The 22,936-nt window shown below is 38.1% G+C and overlaps 1 protein-coding gene across 3 annotated transcripts in view; it reads right to left on the bottom strand.

Moving 5' to 3' along the window:
- The window catches only part of OXSR1 (oxidative stress responsive kinase 1), a 95,652-nt gene extending 74,484 nt beyond the window's left edge, over positions 1 to 21,168 (bottom strand). For 2 of the 3 annotated variants that reach the window (XM_076006414.1, XM_012756391.3), the window contains exons 1-3: positions 20,766 to 21,168; positions 8,731 to 8,843; positions 2,720 to 2,828 (exon numbers count right to left, since the gene is read on the bottom strand). In XM_076006414.1, the coding sequence (XP_075862529.1) occupies positions 2,720 to 2,828; positions 8,731 to 8,843; positions 20,766 to 20,835 (292 nt within the window). In that variant the 5' untranslated portion in view covers positions 20,836 to 21,168. Of the gene's footprint in view, positions 1 to 448; positions 586 to 2,719; positions 2,829 to 8,730; positions 8,844 to 20,765 lie in introns of those variants that run through there. The other variant, XM_076006422.1, reaches the window with a different exon arrangement.
- Between the last annotated feature and the right edge of the window lie 1,768 nt (positions 21,169 to 22,936).

The raw sequence follows: 22,936 nt of genomic DNA, 5'->3' as shown, positions 1-22,936 counted from the left end.
GCCTGAGCAAGAGTGAGACCCTGTCTCTACTAAAAGAAATAGAGAGAAATTAGCTAGACAACTAAAAATATATATGTACAAAAAATCAGCCGGGCATGGTGGCGCTTGCCTGTAGTCTTAGCTACTTGGGAAGCTGAGATAGGAGGATTGCTTGAGGCCAGGACTTTGAGGTTGCTGTGAGCTAGGCTGATGTCATGGCACTGTAGCCCAGGCAACAGAGTGAGACTCTGTCTCAAAAAAAAAAAAAAAAAAAAGTCATTCTACTTAAAAGTAACAGAAAGGATGGGCTAGCATACAGGTATGGAAGAGAAAATCAAGCAGACAATTTATTCACCCTATTCATTAGGATTTTTGCAAAATATTAAAAATTTTGTATTATACACTTTTGTAAATTACAAATAAATAAAATTATGCTATAGGTGATCAATAATGAAAGATACAGTATTACCTAATATTCCCATATCTCTCCATACTGAAAGAACCATGCTTGACCACCATCTTGAAAGGTGGTTGGTGTTAGCAAGGCTTCCAACCATCATATGAACAGGGCCTTTAACAAAGCAATCCAGTTTCTCCAGTGTGTCACTAATGGGATTGAAACAAAAAGGTGATTCTGGCTACTCTGAAAGCATCAAATAGCAAGGGATTATTACTATTAATAAGTACAATTTCTTGTGCATCTATTATATGTCAGCACAGTGGTGGATGCTTTACACACATCATCACGTTTACGCCTCACCAATACTTTGAAATCAGAAACGTATCCCCATTTAAAAGACAAGTAAAAAGGTTGAAAAAATTCAAACAGTTTTCCCAATGGCATATAATTTCCAAGTAGGAGAGCTGAAATTTAATTCTAAAGGCTATGCTTTCTCCTTTACAGCCTCTCTGGGGAAGGAAGGTGAGGCACAGTATTAAAATTGCAAACTAAACAAAGATAGATTTTCTTTTCTGTAATTCTACATTCTAAAATGGAAAATCATACTCCCCCACAAGATACATATGTAAACAAAAACTGACAACATAGTGATGGGAAGGCTAGGGTGGCTCCATCATTCACTCATACTACCAGTCCTGCCACCATGATTCAAATGCATGCCTTGGCAAAATACCTAATTTACTACACAACATGGGCCTTCAAATAGCCATAACAAAATGTTTGTCTATATATGCCAAGGGTCCACTATTTGCAGTCAGCAACACTTACATTTTATCATAAGGATAAAATAGAAATAATTGTATATAGCACATAAGGATAAAGCACGTAAGTAATTATGCTAATACTGGGGACCAAGATTTTCTGTGTAAGAGAAAAGAGATGCAAGTATAATATTAAAAAAGTTTTAAAAGTCTATGATATTAAACTTGAATTAGAAATATTAAGGTCAAATTATGATTTATTTTTAATGTTATATTTCCAAGCTCTAGAAGCAATGATACTGTAGTAGCAATGAGCACCCCAAGCATCTCAGCTATGCTTTCTAAATATCATTCTCCAGTTAAAAATATCAGAGTTCATTACAGTATTAGCTGATTCTGGGTCTGGGGAAAGGAATATAAGTGTGAGCTTAGGAAATCTTTGAACTAAAAAGCAAGGATGTAATCAAAGATGGATGGGTTTGTGTCAAAAGGACACAAGAGTGACCCTGAAGGGACTCTCACAAATAAAATTTTGGACAACCCGAGCATCAAAAAGAATAGACTATAACTGCTTGAAAGACATCAAATATATAGAAATCCTTGCATCTACAATGATACTCAAAAAAGCGAAGGCTCTACCCAACTGGAGAAAGGAAAAAAAAAAAAAAAACCCTCTCATTTGCTACCATTGGAGGTAATTATTCTATCAACTTTTTACTCTGAAAATTGGTCATTTAAAAAAATGAATCAATTATTTATCCTGCCTTTTCAGTAAGAACTACAGTACAGATTAATCAAAGAGCCCTAGTTGATAAGACAAATTCCTCTTCACAGAAGAAAGCCAATTTATAAATGTAAAAGAGATGATGCAATAAGAAAAGTCACCATTTACAACCTCTCATGAAATAACTGATTCAAATAAGAACTATTAATGAATGCCAAAATCATCAGACAAAAGGCTTAGGGGGAACTGGATACTCACTATGCCCAAGTATCATCTCACAGATTACTTGCTAGCTGCAAAGGGAAAAATGTTAACTTTTCCATGGGGAGGTCTGGCTGCCATAATCTTAAGCAAAAAAAAATTAACATCGCTATTAAAGATACAGCCAGATAGCAAATATTTCCAGACGTGATGCAATATAAATTACACAGCATCACCCACAAAGTATTCTGCCCAAAATTATTTAACCTGAATTTAATCAAGCCTTTAGATCTAATTTGTAATACACAAAAAATAGAGGAATATAGAGCAAGTAAAATATCACCAAGAAGAAATAATCAGATAAATCCAGAATATGGGACAAGATAACTAGACCAGATCCTTCAATAAGTTTCTGTCATGGAGAGAAAGAAGGGAGAGGGATACAGCCTAAATTGAGGGATTTAAGAAACATGACAACCAAATACAAGATGTGAAACCTGTTTCACCTCCTATATTAGCATCTTCAACAAATACTACATTCTCAATATCTCCTCAAATGCAAATATCCATGAAAACAAAATCATGATAAAAAAGAAGGAAAACTGTATTAACTTTTCAACCATGGAACTTAGTATTTCATTGTACTCTACTCACCTCCACTTAGCAGCTTCATGACTAGCCACAGTTCATCTTTTACCACAAAAGATGTGTAGTAAGACACAATATTAGGATGATGGCACTGACTCATGGCTTGAATTTCTTTCTACAAAGAAGAGAAAATGTGATAGTTCATTACATACAAGTCTAAAACAAATGATGCAAGTTAGCAAATCCAAATTTGGGAATCTAAAGACTATGTCACAACCTTTCTGATGTCTCCATGGCTCTGATCTCTTCAAGAATGGTTAAACAAAAAAACCCACTTGGTTTCCCTCAGTCCATTCTGACTCTATTCCTTCCACTCATTCATTACAGTAGTGATCTCTGAAACTAGAAGTATGCACTACTTATCACACCTGGCACAGCATCACAGGAGGCCTCCATTGGGACACATATTTTTACTTCTAGGTGTCCTGCAGAATCCTCTTGGGTAATCTGGTTTTATAACCACAGAGAATAATTAGAAATAAACAGTGGGTTTTTTTGTTTGTGTAGGTTTTATTTATTTTTTAATAAAATATTACTTTACTCAATTTTTGTGAAATGATTAATAGTTCTCACACAAAAGAGAAACAAACTAAAATAAGACAAGGTCATAAACTAAATCCAGAGTAGAAACCTGAGCCATAAGTCTAAGCTCACTCTATCTCAGTTTATAAATTTAAATTAGATTTGGTGTGATAAAATGCTTTATAAAGTCCTACATGATTAGGGCCCTGGTTACCTCTTTGATCTCATTCCTATCCCCCTTCATACACCTGTCCTATAATTCAGCCACAGAAAACATCGAGTGAGCAATGCTGCTTCTAACTCTGGACATTTAATCCTATTACTCCCTTGTCTCAAATATATTTCCTCCATCATCTTTGCCTAGCTAACTCCAATTCTTTCTTCTGTCCAGATTCATTTCCAACCAGCTCCCCAGGATGACTCAGGAGCCCCTACTCTTAGCTTCCAAACACCATGTATATCTCCTCCCATCATGGTACAATGTACTAGGATATTACATCGTGTCAAATTGTGCAGGGTCTTAAGTGTCAAGCTAAGGGTTTTGAGCTTTAACCTGAAAAGGGGAGTACTACAAGGGTTTTTTAACAGAGGACTATCAAAGAACCATAAAATTCAAAGATTAGAACGGCCTTAAATATTTCTTTTCTTCCCTTCTATTCCTTTAAAGGAGGAGGAGGAATCTTCCCCTACCTTAATTCCCACAAGAGATATCTTTTTCCCTTTCTTTTCAAAAACAAAAATAAATACCTAAATGATTTGCAAGAATAGTCTATTAATTCTGATTCAAATTTCCCAGAAGTTTCTTCAACACTTATAAAGTGAATTCCACCCCTTCTAATGAAAAACTGCTTTCTTGAAAGTCCTTTATTATCTGCTAATGCCAGATTTTTTGTTTGGACTTTTCAGTTTTCCACCTCAAGTTTTCTGAAGCACTTTTTTAAATAGTGACTTTTCATTCCCTTATAAAACTCACTTACCTTGATTTCTACCACTTACTCTCTGGTTATCTATTTACTCAAATGTACACAGTTTTCTTCCATTTCACACAATTCAATCAGTCCTCATGTAAATGTTAAATTATTCATTCATTCATTCATACACAGTAAACAAAATAAAGTCTCTGCCCTCATGGAGTGCTCACTCTAGTAGTAACAAATTTTCCCTCTAGGAAATCTGTGCCCTCCTTTCCATTACCAATGCCACTGCCTGAATTTAGAGTCAACACTTTTCTGCATAGCCCAGGGTCAAACCATGAATTGCAACCTATATGGGTCACAAAATAAACTTAGTGGATTGGATTTTTTAAAAAGAAGAGGAGAGAGAATAAAAAAATGACAGCAAATTTCACATAATTAAGAATTGTTTCAGCCAGGCGCGGTGGCTCATGCCTGTAATCCTAGCACTCTGAGAGGCCGAGGTAGGCGGATTGTTTGAGCTCAGGAGTTCAAGACCAGCCTGAGCAAGAGTGAGACCCTGTCTCTACCAAAAAATCAAAAAGAAATTAGCTGTACAACTTAAAATATATAGAAAAAGTTAGCTGGACATGGTGGTACATGCCTGTAGTTCCAGCTACTCAGAAGGCTGAGGCAAGAGGATGGCTTGAGCCCAGGAGTTTGAGGATGCTGTGAGCTAGGCTGATGCCACAGCATTTTACTCTGGACAACAGAATGAGACTGTCTCAAAAAAAAAAAAAAAAGAATTGTTTCATGAAAATGTTTCAGTTATATTAATACTTATGAATATATATATATATATCTAAATACTACTGAGTCATAATATAATGTATATTTCCTAGTGTGGGTCATCATGAAAAAAGCTTTAAAGTTGTTGGTCTGGACTACAGGAAAGCCTACTAACTAGTCTCTTTGCCTCTGGTCTCTTATTTCTCTGCAATTCACTCTGCCAACTGTTATGGAATTAATTAACCCACGAGGATGGCTATTATCAAAAAGATGACAATAAAAGTATTGCTGAGAATGCAGATAAATTGAAAACCTCATACATTGCTGGTGGAAATGTAAAATGGTGCAGCCACTTTGGAAAACAGCTTGGCCATTCCTCAAAGAGTTAAACACAGAGTTACCATATGACCCAGCAATTCCACTCCTTCTCATATACCTAAGAGAACTGAAAACAGATGTACACATAAAAACTTGTACACAGATGTTCATCAAAGTATTATTCAAAAATGCCAAAAGATGGAAACAACTCAAATGTCCAATAACTGATGAATGGATAATGACTGGTGTATCTATATGATGGAATATTCGGCAAAAAGGAATAAATATCTGATACATACCACAACATGGATGAACTTTGGAAACATTCTAAGTAATAGCAGATACAAAAGGCCACATCTCATTTATATGAGATGTCCAAAATAGGCAAATCTATAGAGACAGACAGTAGATTAGCTGTTGCCTAGGGCTAGAGAAAAGAAAATAATGAAGAGTGACTGCTAATGAGTATGGAAGGTGATAGTGGTGATAGTTGCACAACTTTGTGAATATTCTAAAAACCACAGCATTATATATTTTAAAAGGATAAATTTTATAGTATGTGAATTTTATAGATGAATTTATTTTAATAAATTGTTAACATAGAACTAAACTTCCTAAAACTCAGTTCTGATTAAGTCATTTCTGTTCAAAAAATATATATTCAAAGACACATCCCTCTATACCCATCATCCCCTATTGAATAAAATCCTAATTTTTTCACCCATTATTTCTTCTTTATGGTCTCTAGTTTCTCTGCTATTCTTTCCTGATTCTAAACCCCTGTCTGGCAGGGTCTCCATCTCTGCCTGTTCAAAGTCTACCCAGCCTTGGTGGCCCACGCCACAAACGTCTCCACAAAGGCCTCCATTTTCAAAACTAGAAGCTCTCTTCCTCCTCCACATTACTTCATACCTTTCCTGAGGCATCTGTACCCTCTGCCTTATACAGTTGGCAACAGCCTTAATTCTTCAACTAGATTGTGAGACTCTTGATAGAAGGAAAGACACTTTCTCTTGATGACCCCTCTGATGTCTGTCCAATGAATTTAGTCCTAGCATCTACCAGAGAAGAGAAAATCTCAAAATAGTGCACAGTGTGCCTTTCTTACAGAAAGGCCTATGCACACAATCTCTAGAGATAACAAATGTAGTAAGACTTGATAGTTGATTTTCCCATCACACTTAGCAAAGGTCATCCTACAGAAATTATTTTGACAAAAGGAAGACAATATACTGCCTCCTCACTAACAACTGCCACAGGTGATACACACCTGTAAGCCCAGTTTACATCAGCACTCTTTGGAGAACCCAGAGCACCCTTTCTGTATTACAATAAAGAGAGCTTTGAAAATAAATTTTAATATCACAACTTCAAAAGTTTAGTATGTTGATTTCATATTCTTTAAGGTAAGCTAAAGGGTTTCCTATCTCTCAGAGCCCCTGGCACTCAGATCTCAGTGTCCTGTAGAATATGTCCTGAAATCATAAATAAATCAGGTATTCTTTATATTCCTGATATTTCTTTAGGGCCCAGTGGGATCTTACTTACCTGCTCCTTTTTCCCCCAGAAAAGTTGATTATCTTAAATTTGCTTTACTAAAAGTCACGTTTCTCCACTTTTGGGAATGAATGTACTAGTAGTATTAATTTAATTCAATAAAAATGCCCCAGCATAATAGCAAAAATATTGCTTTCAAGAATGTCAACTGATAATTAAAAAGAAGTGTTCTTTCTACTTTTGAACTAAGATTATAATCATTTTGTTAGTATTATACTAAGTAGACAGTAATACGCTTGAGTCAAAAAGACTCAATCCAAGACTGGATTTTTAATCCAGACTCTATCACTTATTATGATTTACTTTTCTCATCTATAAAATAAAGCTACTACCTCAGAGATGTTTACAAGGTTAAAGTACACTTAGGTGTCTAGTACTGAAAGGTATTTGCTATTATTATCATCATGTGAACTTAGCTAAGTTATTTAAACTTTGAATCTCCATTTCTTTAGTCATGAAGTAGTAAATAAGGCTTTCATTGATCTTAACACTACCCTTATGAATTACATACAATAACTGGCAAATGATAGGTATTCATATCGGGCTTCTCAAATTCCAGTCTTAATATGTAACTTAGACATTTTGTTTTTCTTTAACAAAATTAGTTTACAGACTTCTTTTATCATCACTGCAGTTCAAATGTCGAAGTGGTGTTCTAGGGTATTGCCAACATCTACAAATCCAAGATCTTCAAATAGGATTCCAATCAAAATTTCCTTCCTAGTGTGTATTCTCTCATCAAACATGGCTCAAGATCACTCCAGCAACCCACTCCTTCAGCTTCTGCTCATGCATTACCAACTCCTGAAGGGATACACTTGTCTCATCTGCTACGTAATTCTATCACCTCTTTTTCTTTCATTCCAATTATTCCCTAATACTCAGTACAGACAACACCAGAAATTAAATCCAACTTGGGAGAGTGAAAAAACTTCTGGATGAGCAGGTCATCCTGGTCCTAATCCCTGCCTTTTCTATCACTAACTATATATGCTCTTAGAGAAATTACTTAATAAAATAACAATATCAGTTCATATTTGTATGGCAGGTTAGTTTTCAAATACTGTATCATTTGAGCTTCAAGAGAAATCATATGAAGTATCCAAAGCAGGTATTATTATTTCCATGTTAATCCAAGGAAACTGAAAATTTAAAACCTTAAATGATTTTTAAAATTATCTAATTTCCCTCACTGAGCACATACTTAAAACTATTCTGGGTGTTACAATGCATAAAAGTATAAAACAATCTCTGTGTGCTTACATCTTAATGCTACAGAACACCTCTTAAAGCTTTTGCCTGGGACTCCCTTTTCTTCATCCTTTCCCTAGCCTTTGGAGAAGCCAAAGCTGCCTGGGGTTCACTTTCTTTCTCATTTTGTATCAATGGGCAGAATAAATTGGTACTATGTTTCTAGGAGGCCAAAACCTTTTAAAGGATATTCTATCTGACCCAGGAATCATAATTCTATGATATTATTTTAAGGAAACAGAGAAGCAAGTGTTGTTTGTAACAATAAAAAAAGAGGGAAACAAGGTAATCATCCAGTACCAGAGAACAGGTTAATAAATTGTGGTCTACCTATTCAATGAAATACTACACATACATTAGAAGTTACATTGATCCATATATACAGACACAGAAAGAGTTCCATGATAAATTAAAAGAGCAAGTATATTATTATATTTAAATAAAAATACAATGATATTTAAATGTTCACAGTCTGAAAGATTATATAGCAAATGTTACATAATCCTCAGAGTAGGAGGATTATACCTAATTTTTTCTTTCTACTTATCCAGATTTTATAAATTTTATGACAGACATTATTTATTAATAAAGAAATCACAAAACTTTTTTTAAAAGAAACATATCAAAAACTTCAAGTTATTTCCCACTCTAACATGAACATATATGAAAAATATGAGATGTGCATACCAGGAGTTCATCCATGCTAGTTTGACATTTCTCAAGATTTATCCGTTTGATTGCCACTTTCTCCTTTTTAGGAGTACAGTAAGCTGCTTGGACCACAGCAGTTGCTCCACTCCCTAAAAATAAAAACATAAATGAGTAAATAAATGGATATATAAAATATGACATTTCTAATTCCCACACAATTTGAAGAGAATAATCTTTATCTTGTTCCTACAGTGAGTAACAAACAGATACAGAAAAACACTCTAAAGAGTGCCAATTAAAGCAAAAGCTTCAATCACCTCATATTAATTGTCAATAAATACCAGTGCAAAAAAAATTCAAAATTGCTGAGGTTCCAGTTATAGAATTTGATGGCAAAGGATCACATTTCCCTGCTCCTCTCCTCCAAATACAACTAAATATCCTAAAAATAATTCAACAGACCATCATAAAAGGACTATGAAAGGCATAAAAAGTAAACCAGCCAAGAAACTCAAGACTTCAAGAAAGCAGCACAGCGAGTTTGCTGAGTTTTCCTTTTATCTCCTACATATTCTGGAAGGAACATCAGACAGGCCTGCAACCTAGTACCACCAACAGAGATGGATGGATGAATAGACAAACAATAAATGAGAAAACTCTGCTCTCTGGCCAAAGTACTGTAAAAGGGGTATCTCAGCAGAGACCTGGTGGAGAGATATATGCCCTGGTCCCCATTCAGGACACTGGTGGGCCCAGTGCATCACAGCGTCAGCATCAGCAGGGTCTTCACCCCACATGTGAAAGAGTGGCAGGCCAGATTCACCACAGTGGCAGCTAGGCCCCCAGCCCACACCTGTGGCAATGTCAAGCCAATCTGCCCTTAGTAGAAGCAAAGCCAGGGCCCCACATCCACCAGTTACCCCAAGTAGCACCTGTAGAGATGGAACAGGAGTTCCAGTGTTGACAGAAGAATAAAGCAGAAAACAAAAGCACTGTCATACATTTGAAAGTTAAATTACCATAGGAATTACAAATCACAAAAATAGGACAGGAACTATATACTAAACCTAACTAGGGTAACTGCCTATTAAAATAGAAGAATTAAATAGGATCAAGAGTCTTCAAACATAATAACCTAAATGTCCAGAATATAATAAAAAAAGACATGTCATACAAGAACCAGGAAAAACACATCTGAATGAGAAAAGATGAGAAAAGACAATCATGCTGATGCCAACATCAAGATGAATCAGATGTTGAAATTATCTGACAAGAATTTTAAAGCAGCCATCATAAAAATGCTTCTACAAACAATTAGGAGTTCTCTTGAAACAAATAAAAAATAGAAAATCTCAGCAAAGAAACAGAAGTTTTTTTTTTTAAGTACCAAATAGAAATTATACAACTGAGACATTCAATTACCAAAATAATATTAATACGTTTGCTGGATAGGTTCAATAGTAGAGTGGAGATGGCAGAGAATAAATTCAGTGAACTTGGGGACAGGATCAATAGTTTATTCAAGCTACACAACACAGAGAAAACAGACTGAAAAAAAAGAACAACAACAAAGCTCTAGGAAGTAGGGGATAACAATAAAAGATCTAAAATCCATGTATTATGTATTAATAGAAAACCTGGGAATATGTTACCTTACGTGGCAAAAAAGGACTTTGCAGATGTTAAGGATCTTGAAACGGGAAGCTTACCCTAAACTGTCTGGATGGGCCCAATGTAAATCACAGAAGTCCTTATAAATGAAAGAGGGAGACAGGAAGGTCAGAGTCAGAGGAGATGAGAAAATGGAAGCAGAAGCTGGAGTTATACCCAAGCCAAGGAACAAATACTGATACATGCTACAACATGAATGAAGGTAAAAGGTACCTTTGGTCCCACATAACAGACATCTTCTAATACACAGATGTGTTCACTAATTCTTTATAATATTAATTTTCACAAATTGTATTATCTAGTAGTATTTCTTTTAACCAATATTAATTCTCAAACCAAGTATCTGACCCCTAGATAATCCAATATTGATTTATTTTACATATACAAAACCTGAAACATCAGCTTTATTTTTTTTTTCATATTTAACAGACTTTTATTGATGATTTAGGGTACTGGGGAGATAATATAGCACAGAACATCAGAAGATTAGCCTTCACAGTACTAACCATTTACTAGCCATTCCCTGTCACAAATAATGTCTCCACATCGTTGACCTCTTTCTTAAACTAGACTTATTCATGCTGTTCTCTCCCTTCTAAAGCCCCTACCTCCTACTCCAGGAGCTGTGGCCAGACTTAAAACTCTTCACTGAGCATTTCACTCTTTCTTTGTTTTGCCCTTACTCAAGCTATGGCCCCTTTCTCAAACAAAAAGCCCTAATAGCCCCAGTCACCTAATAGATAACGCAGTGGCATCCTAAGCCAGGGACTGTGGGTTCAAGTCTCATCTAGGGTGCCATTTAAAAAAAAAAAAAGCAAAAAGTCCTAATATTTGTAAACAATACAATTATCTACTAAGGAGATGAATCGTACTACTCTACTAGAAAGCAGAAGCAATTTAAACATCAGCTTTAATATGATAATTAATGGCATGTCTTATGTAAACCAAAACCATACTGGGGTTAAAAATATAGATAAGAGAATATTTGATTTTAAGTTTAGTTATTATTTCTTAGTCATTATTAAACACAGAATTGGTTTCTCTAAAAATGAAACACCAAACCTAAGTATTATCAATCATAATTGTTTATATACTAAAGTATCTTTCTTTCCCTCCAAGATTCACTCACTTAAAGAACAAATCTCCTAGGAGAAAGATACTAAGTTCTCGTGTGATTCAACAAATGACCAAATGACAAGTTGCTAACATTTCCAACACTCAATGATAAAAAGGCACTTGTAGGCTCCAGTTCTATTCTAACATCCATCTTCACATTATCTTCCCAAAACAAATATACTGTTTGGCAATTGAAAAATATTTTAAGGTTGTAACATGAAGGATTATGGTAATGCAGTAAAAACTACCTACTTTCAACACCACTAATTCAGAATAGCCCATGATGTTCTTTCATTAGAAAAAAATTTGCTTCACAGAAAATAGTAATTAATAATGTAAATAAGATAAGAAAGAAAATCTTAAAAATGTATTCAAAATTATTTTAACTATTCTCCAATATTTTGCATCAATCTAATAACATAGTAGAGATACAAATAAAAAATGTTTCACTTCTACTTTAAAGCAGGCTCCTTAATTCAGAGTTTTTTACTACAAGCCAATTTATGAGGTTTATCATCATTTTTCTTAGCATAAATAAAATCAAATAGAAAACATCAGTATGCACTGCACATAGTAAAGATAAATGTTATTTTATAAAACTATTACTTCAGCATAAATATGCATGCACATGAGTAAAAGGTATCTCTTAGGAATGGTTTAGTCCAAGTATGAAAGCTACTTCCCTAATGCCCTCGACTAAGCAATGGCCTCATATGAAGACTAATACAATGGAAAATTTAAAAGAATTTCCAGTAAAACAACCTAATTCAGGCTTTCACTATTGTACACTGGTGTGCATGCTCAATGCCCCACTCTACTTCTTCCACCCTACTTCTGTCCTTTCCTAGTTAGTTCTTTAACTGCAATGTTAGCATATATTAATATTAATCCACCAGAATAGATTATGTACAAAAATGTGGATGAGCTTTCTCCTAAAATCCTTCAAACTGGGTAACTCTAACCCCCTTGAGACAGAAAAGGAGCTGCCCAAGCATGAGGTAGACTAAAATATTTTTTCAGAGTCTCTCTCTACTTTATCAGACCCAGAAATTTAAGAAAGAATATAAAAATGGATATTAGTCCTACCTGTGAAGAAAAGATAAATCAAATGAATCAAATCTAATGAACATACATTCTCCCAAATTTTGGCCAGTCATCACATAATAAGTATGTATCCTAAAGATTTTTTAAAGTATTTTTTTGTAAGGTTTTGCATTCACTAAAGAAAAGCACTAGTCCAGACTATTCATTCTGAAAAACTGAGGCATATCTACCTGAACCATAAAAAACACAGGAATTTATAATTGTGTAAACCCTTTTTCTAAATAATGCCTCTTATCAGAGTCACATTGAAAATTAAGGCTCCTAGAACTGGAGAAACAGCTATAAGAATAGTCCTCATCATAAAATTCTCCCCATATAAAGATGAAAATAAAGACACACTGCCATATGCTTTGAGTAATTATTCAAGCAGCCTGATGGTTTTGCAATGAATCATCACTCGCTCTCCTGTTCACTCTGGTGATCTCCCATGTCAGCGGATGGCAACTCTTTTCTTCCAGATGCTCTTGCCAAAAATCTTGGAATCATCTTATCTCTCCTTTTTCCTCACATTTAATCCAACAGCAAATTCTCTAACTTAGAAATATTATACATCCGTAATCTGACAACTTCTCACCACCTCCCCTACTACTTTTCTCCCTTGAATAACCTCTCCTCCCAACCCTGTACCCTTATAAACCTATCCTCCACATAGCAGCCCAAGTTTTAAAACATAAGTCAGGTCATATAAAACCTCTGTTCAAAACCCCACAATGATTTTCAATCTTGCTCAAAGCAAAAGCCAAGTTTCTACAATGATTTACAATCTGACGTCAGGACCATGCATCCTTGCCACCTTACCTTTCTGACCTCTTCACCTATCTGTCTCTTTACCCTCTGTCCCACTCTGCTCTAGCCATCCTCGCCTTACTATTCCTTAATCACATCAGCATGCTTCTACTTCACAGTCTTTGCTCTTGTTCCCTGTTTGGAACAAACTTCCTGAATATAACCACACCATTCACTTCTTTACCTCCTTCAGATTTTTTTTTTCTTTTTTTTTGCTACCTGGTCTGTGTCCTATCTCCTTCAGATCTTTCTTCAAATATCACCTTCTCAGTGAGCCCTTCCCTAGTCTATTTAAAATTGCAATCCCACCTCTATCCCTAATAGTCTTTAACCCTTTTCTCTTCCACTTTATTTTTCTCCTTTACTACCACTAGATTATAAACTCATGAAAGCAGGGATTTTTGTCTGCTTTCTTCACTCTTTTATCTGTAGCATCCAGAACAGTGCCTGGCACATAACAAGAGTTCACTATTTGTTAAATGAATTAACCAATCAAGTGGAATATATTTCAAGAAAAAAAATTACTTTTTGGGGGGCAAAACAAAAACAATCCAGTCTTCATGAGCATTACCTCATTATTACCATCATGAACATTAAGATTTACTGAGCACTGTGTGTGCCAAGTCTATGGTGAGTACCTTCCTTACTCACAATTTTTTCACCTAGCCATCACAATAATTCCAGAAGTTAGGCATTACTAGTCTTACAAAGCAATGTAAGTAAAGCAGTAAGTAAGGTAAGACTTAGGTCCTACAGTTAGTAAAGGTCAGAATAAGGCCTTGAAACCAAAAACTACATGGTATTAGTTCTTAACTGATAAGCAACTGCCTCTTCAGATTAAAGCTAACATTTATTAACTGAATACTATGTGTCAGGTTATTTACTTGCAAAATGTCTTACTTAGTTATTTTAATTTTTTTAAAAACTTGAGGCCAACATTTTTAGTTGCTTATCCAACACATAATTTCCCCTTCTTCATTAATAAGAGAACCTTGACCTATTTTGTTTGAAATAATAATATACCAAGTTAAAAAGCTTCTTTCCCAGCCTCTCTTGCAAATGACCAAATTACACAGTTCTGGTAAATAAAATAGAAGTGGAAGTCTCTGAGTAACGAATCCAAGAAAAAAATCCCTTTAAAAAAGAACCAACTCAGCTGTCATGTATCTTTGTCTTTTTCCCATATTCTTCTGGCCTACAACACAAGCATGAGGCTAGAGGTGGTGAAACAACCATGAGAATGAAGTCACGTGCTAAATGTGTTGGCATGAAAAACTAGGAGCCTGGGTGCCTAACAGCACAAGACCTAGGCTGCCACCTCCAGTCTTCTTGTTATATCAGGCAAAAAAAGTATTTTATTAAGCCACTATTATTTCCATTTTCCATTACATCCAAATACAAGCCCTATTTGATTCAAACCAATGAAGAGGTTGGCCCAATGCTGGCCTCACTGAAAATGGCACCTTGGCTGAGTCTCCCAATCAGGAGAAAAATACACTAACTATTAAGCATCACTCTATTCAGAGCATGAAGTCCTTTACATTTATGGAAGGGATAGAGGTGAGGCCCTGGAATCTGTATTCAGAAGCCACTATTTTAGATTCAAAATGTGGGGCTAGTGAACTATTAATGAAAATAAAAAAGGAGAGAAGGGAAAGTAAAGAATAGAGCTAGTGAGTTGCCTTCACCAAAGTGTCAAAGCTAGGTGAATCATACCTTACTAAAAAAAAGATCTTAAACCTAGTCTGAAGTTTTCAATTTTGTAGTCTGTGGTAAACAGTAAATATTTACTGAGACTTTTCAAGATGCATGACAATAAAAGTCACATGGCACAGCCCTTGTCAGGCAGGTTGTCCTCTTTGCCATCATATTGTATTGTTGGCAATATCATGGTGGCAGGGCCTTACAGCTATGCTACTATGTCCAACATAAATACCTGAATCCATCTAAACTTGAATGAGACCTGGAACCAAGAAAAAAAAGATGCAGTGATGCTCCAATAAGCATTAAAAATAAATTCAAAATATTTAAGTGTTATAAGATTTCAAATCTCATAGTAATTCATATTTCATGGCAATACCAAAGATTGGGAAATGTAAGGACAAGAAAAAGAAAACAAAAAGAAAGTCAGAGGTAATAATAGCTACCATTCTATGGAGCACTTAATATGAGCCTAATACTTCCCACAATTGCACTCAATCTGCATAACAGCCTCAAGCACACAGGTACCATTATCCCTAGTTTACAGAGAAAATGCTGACACTAACACCAGTTATATAATTTGTCCAAAATCACATAGCTAGTAAGAGGTAAAACCAGGATTTGAAGCCAGGTCAGTCTAACCCCAAAGCCCTTTCTTTTACAGATGCTTCAGCATATGTCAAATAGAATATAATACATGCTCAGAAAATTCTAATGCAAGACTAAGGGCTAGGAATTAGCCCAAAAACACTGAAAATATCAATGAGTAATTATGAGAATGATACTAACACCTTTTACAAATAATCATACTTAAAGAACTTCAAATCTTGCCAAAGCATGCTTAAGATGATACAATTCTTTAAAAGGCAGTCCTTTGAATTCCCAATCTGTATGCTTTCAAAATGTTCCTAGGAAGAGATTTTTCTTTTTCCTGCAGGATTTTACCAGAAAGAGGGAGAACAAAACAGAATGTGAGAAACAGCCCATAATATAGTGCTAAGTAGAAAAATATTAAATTTCAAAAATATGTATGTGTTTTGATGAAGAAAGAGATACCATTACACTGATTTTCCTAGAATACAATCCTTTGAAAACAAAATTTAAATGATCCCAAACCCTTTTTTCCAGACTCCAATCATTTGTCTCCTGAAAAAGTTAAGTGTAATCTGAAGAAATCACAAAGATTCATTTTGAAGACCACAGCTTATTATGAAATACTGTGTTCCAAATATTTTGGTATGGAAGCAAAGTTAGAATAAGAATACAATGCTTTATTGAGCCTTGCTACTTGTTACTAGCCTGTAGTTCAAGAAAAAACTTTATTTCCCTCCCTGTTGGGAGGATGGACTGAAAGAGCGCGAAGTGTGGAGTGGAAGGATCTGATAGGTGTGAACACCTATCACACTTTTTCACTGTAAGGCTATTTCCCCTAATCGGTGGGACAATGATCCCCATCTTCCAGTTTATGTCCAAAAAAATGATCAATACAGATGCAGGAATAAGGATTCTGAATTAGACAATGGGACCACTGGATGCCAACATTGGCTCCTACCTTTAATTAGTTATATGGCTGTAGGCAGTCATTTTACCTTTATATGTTTCAATGTCTTCAACTGTAAAACAAGGTGGTTCATCTTATCTCACACTATACACAAAAATTAACTCAAAATGTATCAGAAGCTTAAGTGTAAGAGCTAAAACTATAACACTAAGAAGAAAACATAGGAAAAAAATCTTCATGATATTGGGTTAGTAAGGATTTCTTAGATACAACAACAAAAGCAAAATCAATAAAAGAAAAAAGTGATAAATATCAAAATTCAAAATGTTTGTGCTTTAAAAGACACCATTAAGGCTGGGCGAAGTGGCTCATACCTATAATCCTGGCACTCTGGGAGGCCAAGGTAGGTGGATGATTTGAGCTCAGGAGTTCAAGACCAGCCTGAGCAAGAGTGAGACCCTGTCTCTACTAAAAGACATAGAAAGAAATTAGCTGGACAATTAAAAATATGTATAGAAAAAATTAGCCAAGCATGGTGGCACATGCCTGTAGTCCCAGCTACTCAGGAGGCTGAGGCATTAGGATTGCTTGAGCCCAGGAGTTTGAGGTTGCTGTGAGCTAGGCTGATGCCTGGGCAACAGAGTGAGACTCTGTCTGGGGGGGGGGGGGGGGAGGAAAGACACCATTAAGAATACAAGAGTGGATTAATCAAATGTGGTATACGTATACCATGGAGTACTATTCAGCTATAAGAAACAATGGTGATATAGCACCTCTTGTATTTTCCTGGATAGAGCTGGAACCCATTCTACTAAGTGAAGTATCCCAAGAATGGAAAAATAAGTACCACATGTACTCATCAGCAAATTGGTTTCACTGATCAACACCTAAGTGGACATATAGGAATAACATTTATCGGGCATCGGACAGATGGGAGGGGGGAGGAGGGCATGGGGATGGACACGCATGAAGCTCTGACTTGAGGGGGGTGGGAGGGCAAGGGCAATATATGTAACCTTAACATTTGTACCCCCATAATATGCTGAAATTTAAAAAGGAAATTAAAAAAAAAAAAAAAAAAAGAAAATGAAGAAAAAAACAAAAAACTACAGACCGGGAGAAAATATTTTAATTAAAATCATATCAGATGAAGGACCCATATCCAGAATGAATGTGAACTCATGTATACACACACACTCCTATAACTCAATAAGAAAACAAACAACCCAATGGGCAACCCAAACTGGCAAAAGATTTGCATAGACATTTCACTTAAGAATATACATGAAAGCCTAATAAACACATAAAAAGAGGCTCACCATCACTAGTCATTAGGGGAATACAAATCAAAACCACAATGAGACACTACTTTATACCCACTAGGATGGCTGTAATCAGAAGGACAACAAATGTTAGCCTGGATGTAGAGAAATGGTAAGTTTCATATATCGCTCATAGGAACATAAAATGGCAGTTACTTTGAAAATAGTTTGGCAGTTTCTTAAAAAGTTAAATCCAGCAATTCCAATCCTGGGTATACATTCAAAGACAATGAAACATGTTCACAATGAAGCTTGATGTGAATGCCCATAGTATCCTTATTCCAAATAGTCAAAAAGCAGAAACAATTCAATGTCCCTCAACCAGTGTCCAGTAAAAAGGAACTATGTACTGCTATAATCTACGACATGGATGAACCTCAAAAAACATTATGCAAAGTATTAATAAAAGAAGCCAAACACACACACAAAAACACATATTCTATGATTACATTTACAAGAAATGCACAGAAAGGGCAAATCTATAGAGACAGAAAATAGATTTGTGGTTGCCTGTGACTGGGAGTGGGAACTGGGAGGGACTGCAAATGAACATGAGGCATTTTTCTGGAATGACGGAAATGTTCTAAAACAGGATTGTGGTAATGACTGAACAACTCTATAAATTTACTTAAAAATTACTGAATTGTACACTTTAATCAAATAGATTTTATGGTATGTAAATTCTATCTCAATAAAATTGTTTTGAAAGATGAAAAAATATTATGCTAAGTGAAAGAAACTAAACCCAAAAGATCACATGTTATATGATCCCATTGATATGAAACGTCCAGAAAAGGGAAATCTATAGAGCCAAAAAGTAGATTTGTGGTTGGCTAGAGGTAGGAAGAGGGATTAACTGTAAACAAGCACAAAGAGATCTCATTGGGGTTATGGAAATATTATAAAACTGGATTATAGTGATGGTTGTACAATACAGTAAATTTACCAAGAATCACTAAATTTTATATTTAAAATGGGTGAATTTTATGGTATTAACTAAGGTGGTCAAATGACACTGGAGTTCTCAACCTTTTATGAACCATAGACCACTTTGTGAATGTGATAAACACTAACCCTATCTTAGAGGATTGAGAGACTCCCTTTTGCCCACTCACAGACATCCTATGGGTCTGAGGACACCAAATTAACAAACCACTAAATCTCTAGAGCCCTTGCAACTCTGAAATACTATGTCACCTTAACAGCAAAGGCTACAACCATCCTCTTCAACCTAGAAAGATATACACACTACCAGAAAAGGAAGGACAATTCTTCTTCTAAAATGATTAAGGACTCTCCTCTTTACTTTCCTGACATCATTTTGGAATCTCCCATTTAATACCTTCTTTCTTTCAATATGAAACTCTCATTGAGGGAACCAGAAGCAATCAGTCAAGACAGCGACCTAGCCTGTCCTTAGAACCAATCAGTATATGTCAAAGACCTAGCATGTAGCAAGGACACAGACCCATGAAGTGGCTTAAGGAAAACGACGTGATGTCTTTCAGATAAAACTTAGCACATACTGTTTTAAAAAGAGAGGGAAGTAAAGTGAAAAAAATTAATTTGACAAGGTTTCTTCCAAACACAGACACATTGCAACAAATACTGACACCCTCAAAGCAGTGAAGGAGTTTTCAGTTGGTCTTTGTTATAAAACTAATTTTAGGACAGGATGCTAGCAAAGTAGACAATTCTCCTTCCTCCAATACACAGGGGTCTGCTCATGTAGGTTGGATAGAGCCTCTGTTTAGCTAAACCCACCCCCTTTTGATTTCCAAGGTCACTGGGTTATTGTTATCCAACAAATACTCCCCTTATCCCCAGTCCCCAGCCTTCCCCCAATCAGTATGCTTCTCTGGGAATTACAATCCATGTTTGTCCAAGTTTTGGTCTCTGCCAACTGGTATTCCTAGACCCCCTTCAACTCTACTCCACACAGCAGCCCCATCTATCAGAGCACGTTAGAGAGCTGCTTGAAGCCCTCCAGTGACACTTAGAATTCCCAAATCTTTACCAGGACTGAGAACGTTCCCAAGTCCTCCCTTACCTCTCTATCCTTGCTAGCCTTTGTTCAGGTCCTAAAACGCATCAAGCTCTTTCCGTTCTCAAGGCCACTGCATTTCCTCAGTAGGGAAAATCTTCCCTGGGCTCTTTAAAGACTCACTTCTCATCCTTCAGGGCTCAACTTAAATGTCACGGCCTCAGAAAAAGAATTTTCCTTGAAATCACCCTAACTAGGTCTCAAGGTTATTCTCTATCAGAATATCTTGTTTCTCTTCTCTCTAGCACTTGCCAAAACCTGTTCAAGTCTTTTTGTCTACTTATTTAACGTCTACCTCCCCGACTACAAAGTCAGTTGCAAGGAGTCAGAAGTTGGGTCAACCTTGCCGAGCCCGGTACCAGCAGCTTCCACCTGGAGAGGATCCCCAGCTCCACCCAGCAATGCCTGGCATTTCGTGGCGCTCAAGGGGCTCTCGCGTGGATGCGGGAATGAACTAAAGCGCCACAATCCCAGAAATAGGTGACTGTGCCCACAACTCCAGTATTCCCTTTCTCTCATAGCCTCGAAAAGGCCTGTCCCACTCTCGCACTCTTCTCCCATGTTCACACATCTGTCAAACGTGTACACGAATCTCTCGTGAGCCCCTCCAACCCCACCCCGCCTCACAGGCGCGCGCCTCGAACCCCCGCCCCGTTCCACACGCGCTCCACGACCCCGGTGCTTCACGCACACGCCCTACAAGCCCCCCGGCCGCACGAATTCCTGCGAGCGCTGCGCTCCCCCAAGCTCCCGCGGTTCCCCACGTTCCCGCGTGTCAGCCGCCGCCTAGCGCGGCGCCTCCCCCCTCAGCGGCGCCTGCTCTCACCGATCACCTCCTGCAGCTCGTAATCGTCCCTGTTGATGGACCAGGGTAGGGCGCTCGAGTCCTCGGACATGACGGCAGCAGCGCCCTCGGCTCTCCCTCAAACTAGCTGACCTCTCTAGTCTCCTCGCCGCGCGGCTCCCCACCCCCAACTGCCGCCACCGCGCCCCCACCAGCCGCCGCGGAACAGCCACGGATCGGACTGCGCCGGGGCACGGGGTCACCGCACGGCAGAGTAGCGGGGGCTCAGAGCTCCAGCAGACCTCGCCTCCCGCTCCTCCGCGTCCGGCACTCCCTGGCCCGGCCCACACCCCGTTCTCGGCCTCCGCAACGGCAGCGGCAGAAGCTTCGCCTGGGCCCAGCCCCTCTGTCCCGCCCTCCACCCGAGCCCCACGCACGGGCCAAACTTTCCCTTCTCCCTCCACCTGCCGGCACGCAGCGCGATGACGTCACCGCGCCAGTCACGCCCCACCTCAGACCCGCCTCCCGCCGCCATATTAAGTGTGGCTGGATGTGCAACAGGCAAGCTGGAAGCCCGAGAAAGTGGAAGTTGACGATGAAAGGAAAGAAATTGTCACGAGGGGTTCGGCGAAGCCGTCGAAAAGCCATTGAAGAGACTAACGAAACACGGAGGTAGTAGCCACACTAAACATGGCAACCAAGGAGCTACCAAATGGAGGGGGCGGAGCCACTTCTAGCGGCTGGGGCACGTTGCCGTCTTCGTCGTCATATTCATTGGTTTGTTTGAGAAGGAATTAGGAAGGCAATAGGTGTTTGTGGACGTCAGTCATAAGTTAGTCCCGCCTTCAGCCTCTGGGCGCGCTTCCTCGCGTTAGGACTCCAGTCTTTCAAGCGCCCCGGTACCCTGCTCGCTTTACCGCTTCCTGTGGAGTGACGTCACGGCGTAGCCGTCACACCCTGGAGACGTGCAAACGGCTCCGCAAGGTGTGGAGAAGCCCGAGGGAGCTGCTGGGTGTGGTAGCCCTTGGGTGTGGATAACTGCCAACTAGGCTAAAAGGCCTTGGGCTACCTGCGGAGTGGAGCCGGAAGCTGGCCCCGTGACACTTTTTTCAAGGAGGCCGTTCTCCCCGCAGCGCTTGTCGCGGCTCTCTCTCCCACGGACCCCTCCGGTGTTGGCAGGGAGGGAGTTCTGGCGTTTCTCTGCTTTAGGTCAGGAGCGCAAATGAGCACCTGCCGTGAGGACCTGGGGAAGTTGGTTCTTTCCCCCTGACACGGCTTGGGCTATGAAACAAGTGAGAGTGGGCCCACGCAGTTTGGGGTCTATCAAGGGCCTTGGCTTTTGTGCACTCTCACAGAAACTTCCTCAGGTTGACTACGTAGGGCCATTGGAGAAATGAATGAGCTGAAGACTGTGAACACACTTGGTAAGATGGAAAATAGAGCATCAACAGGGTTAGGGGTAGGTGCAAAACTGTTCTCATTTGAACTCCTTTCAGTCCAGTAGCAGTCATTGAAGAAAAGACCTTAACCCAGGCCCTGCCAAGCACTGGAAGCCTTATGCTGAGCTCTGCCGTAGGAAGGCCACTGATCATGAAGCCAAAGCAGTCAGCTAGATGATGTTAGCAGGTTTCCACCTGGTTGGTAGGATTGGAGAGTATTTCATGGAGGAGGTGGCATTTGGACCAGGCCTTGCAGAATTAACCTGATTTGAACAGGAATAAATTGAGAGAATAGGCTACTACGATCACAACAAAGGTGCCACAGTTCCAGGAAGCATCGTACAGGCCTTATAGAAATTGGCTTCAGTCATTGCTCCTGACACCTAATTTACTGCATGTGCTGCCTTTCTTTTTGCAGGAATGGGGATCAACTATATCAGAGAGGAGCTAAATCTGATGGTAAAGATTAGAAATCTCAAGGTTTGTACCAATAGAAAAGTCCATAAACCAGAACTTCTTAACCAGGGATTGTTTGGCTGTGTGGACCATGGACAGATTTGAGATTTTTTTTTATACTCCCTTGAAATTATATACATAATAGATAGTATATACTTCAGGGAGAGATTTTTGGCAACCTTCCTCCTTCCTTTCTTCCCTTTCCCCAGTGAAAAGGAGCTACTAATCTAAGGGTGAAAATTCAACATGTTAATAGGCCCAAATTCTTGGTGGGCAGGTCGCTATATATTCATTAATGGATTCTCTTCTACCTCTTGC

This window comes from Microcebus murinus, chromosome 1, assembly GCF_040939455.1.
Source record: "Microcebus murinus isolate Inina chromosome 1, M.murinus_Inina_mat1.0, whole genome shotgun sequence".
Lineage (NCBI taxonomy): Eukaryota > Metazoa > Chordata > Mammalia > Primates > Cheirogaleidae > Microcebus > Microcebus murinus.
The sequence above is the reverse complement of the archived record's forward strand: the minus strand, read 5'-3'. Positions and strand labels throughout refer to the sequence as shown.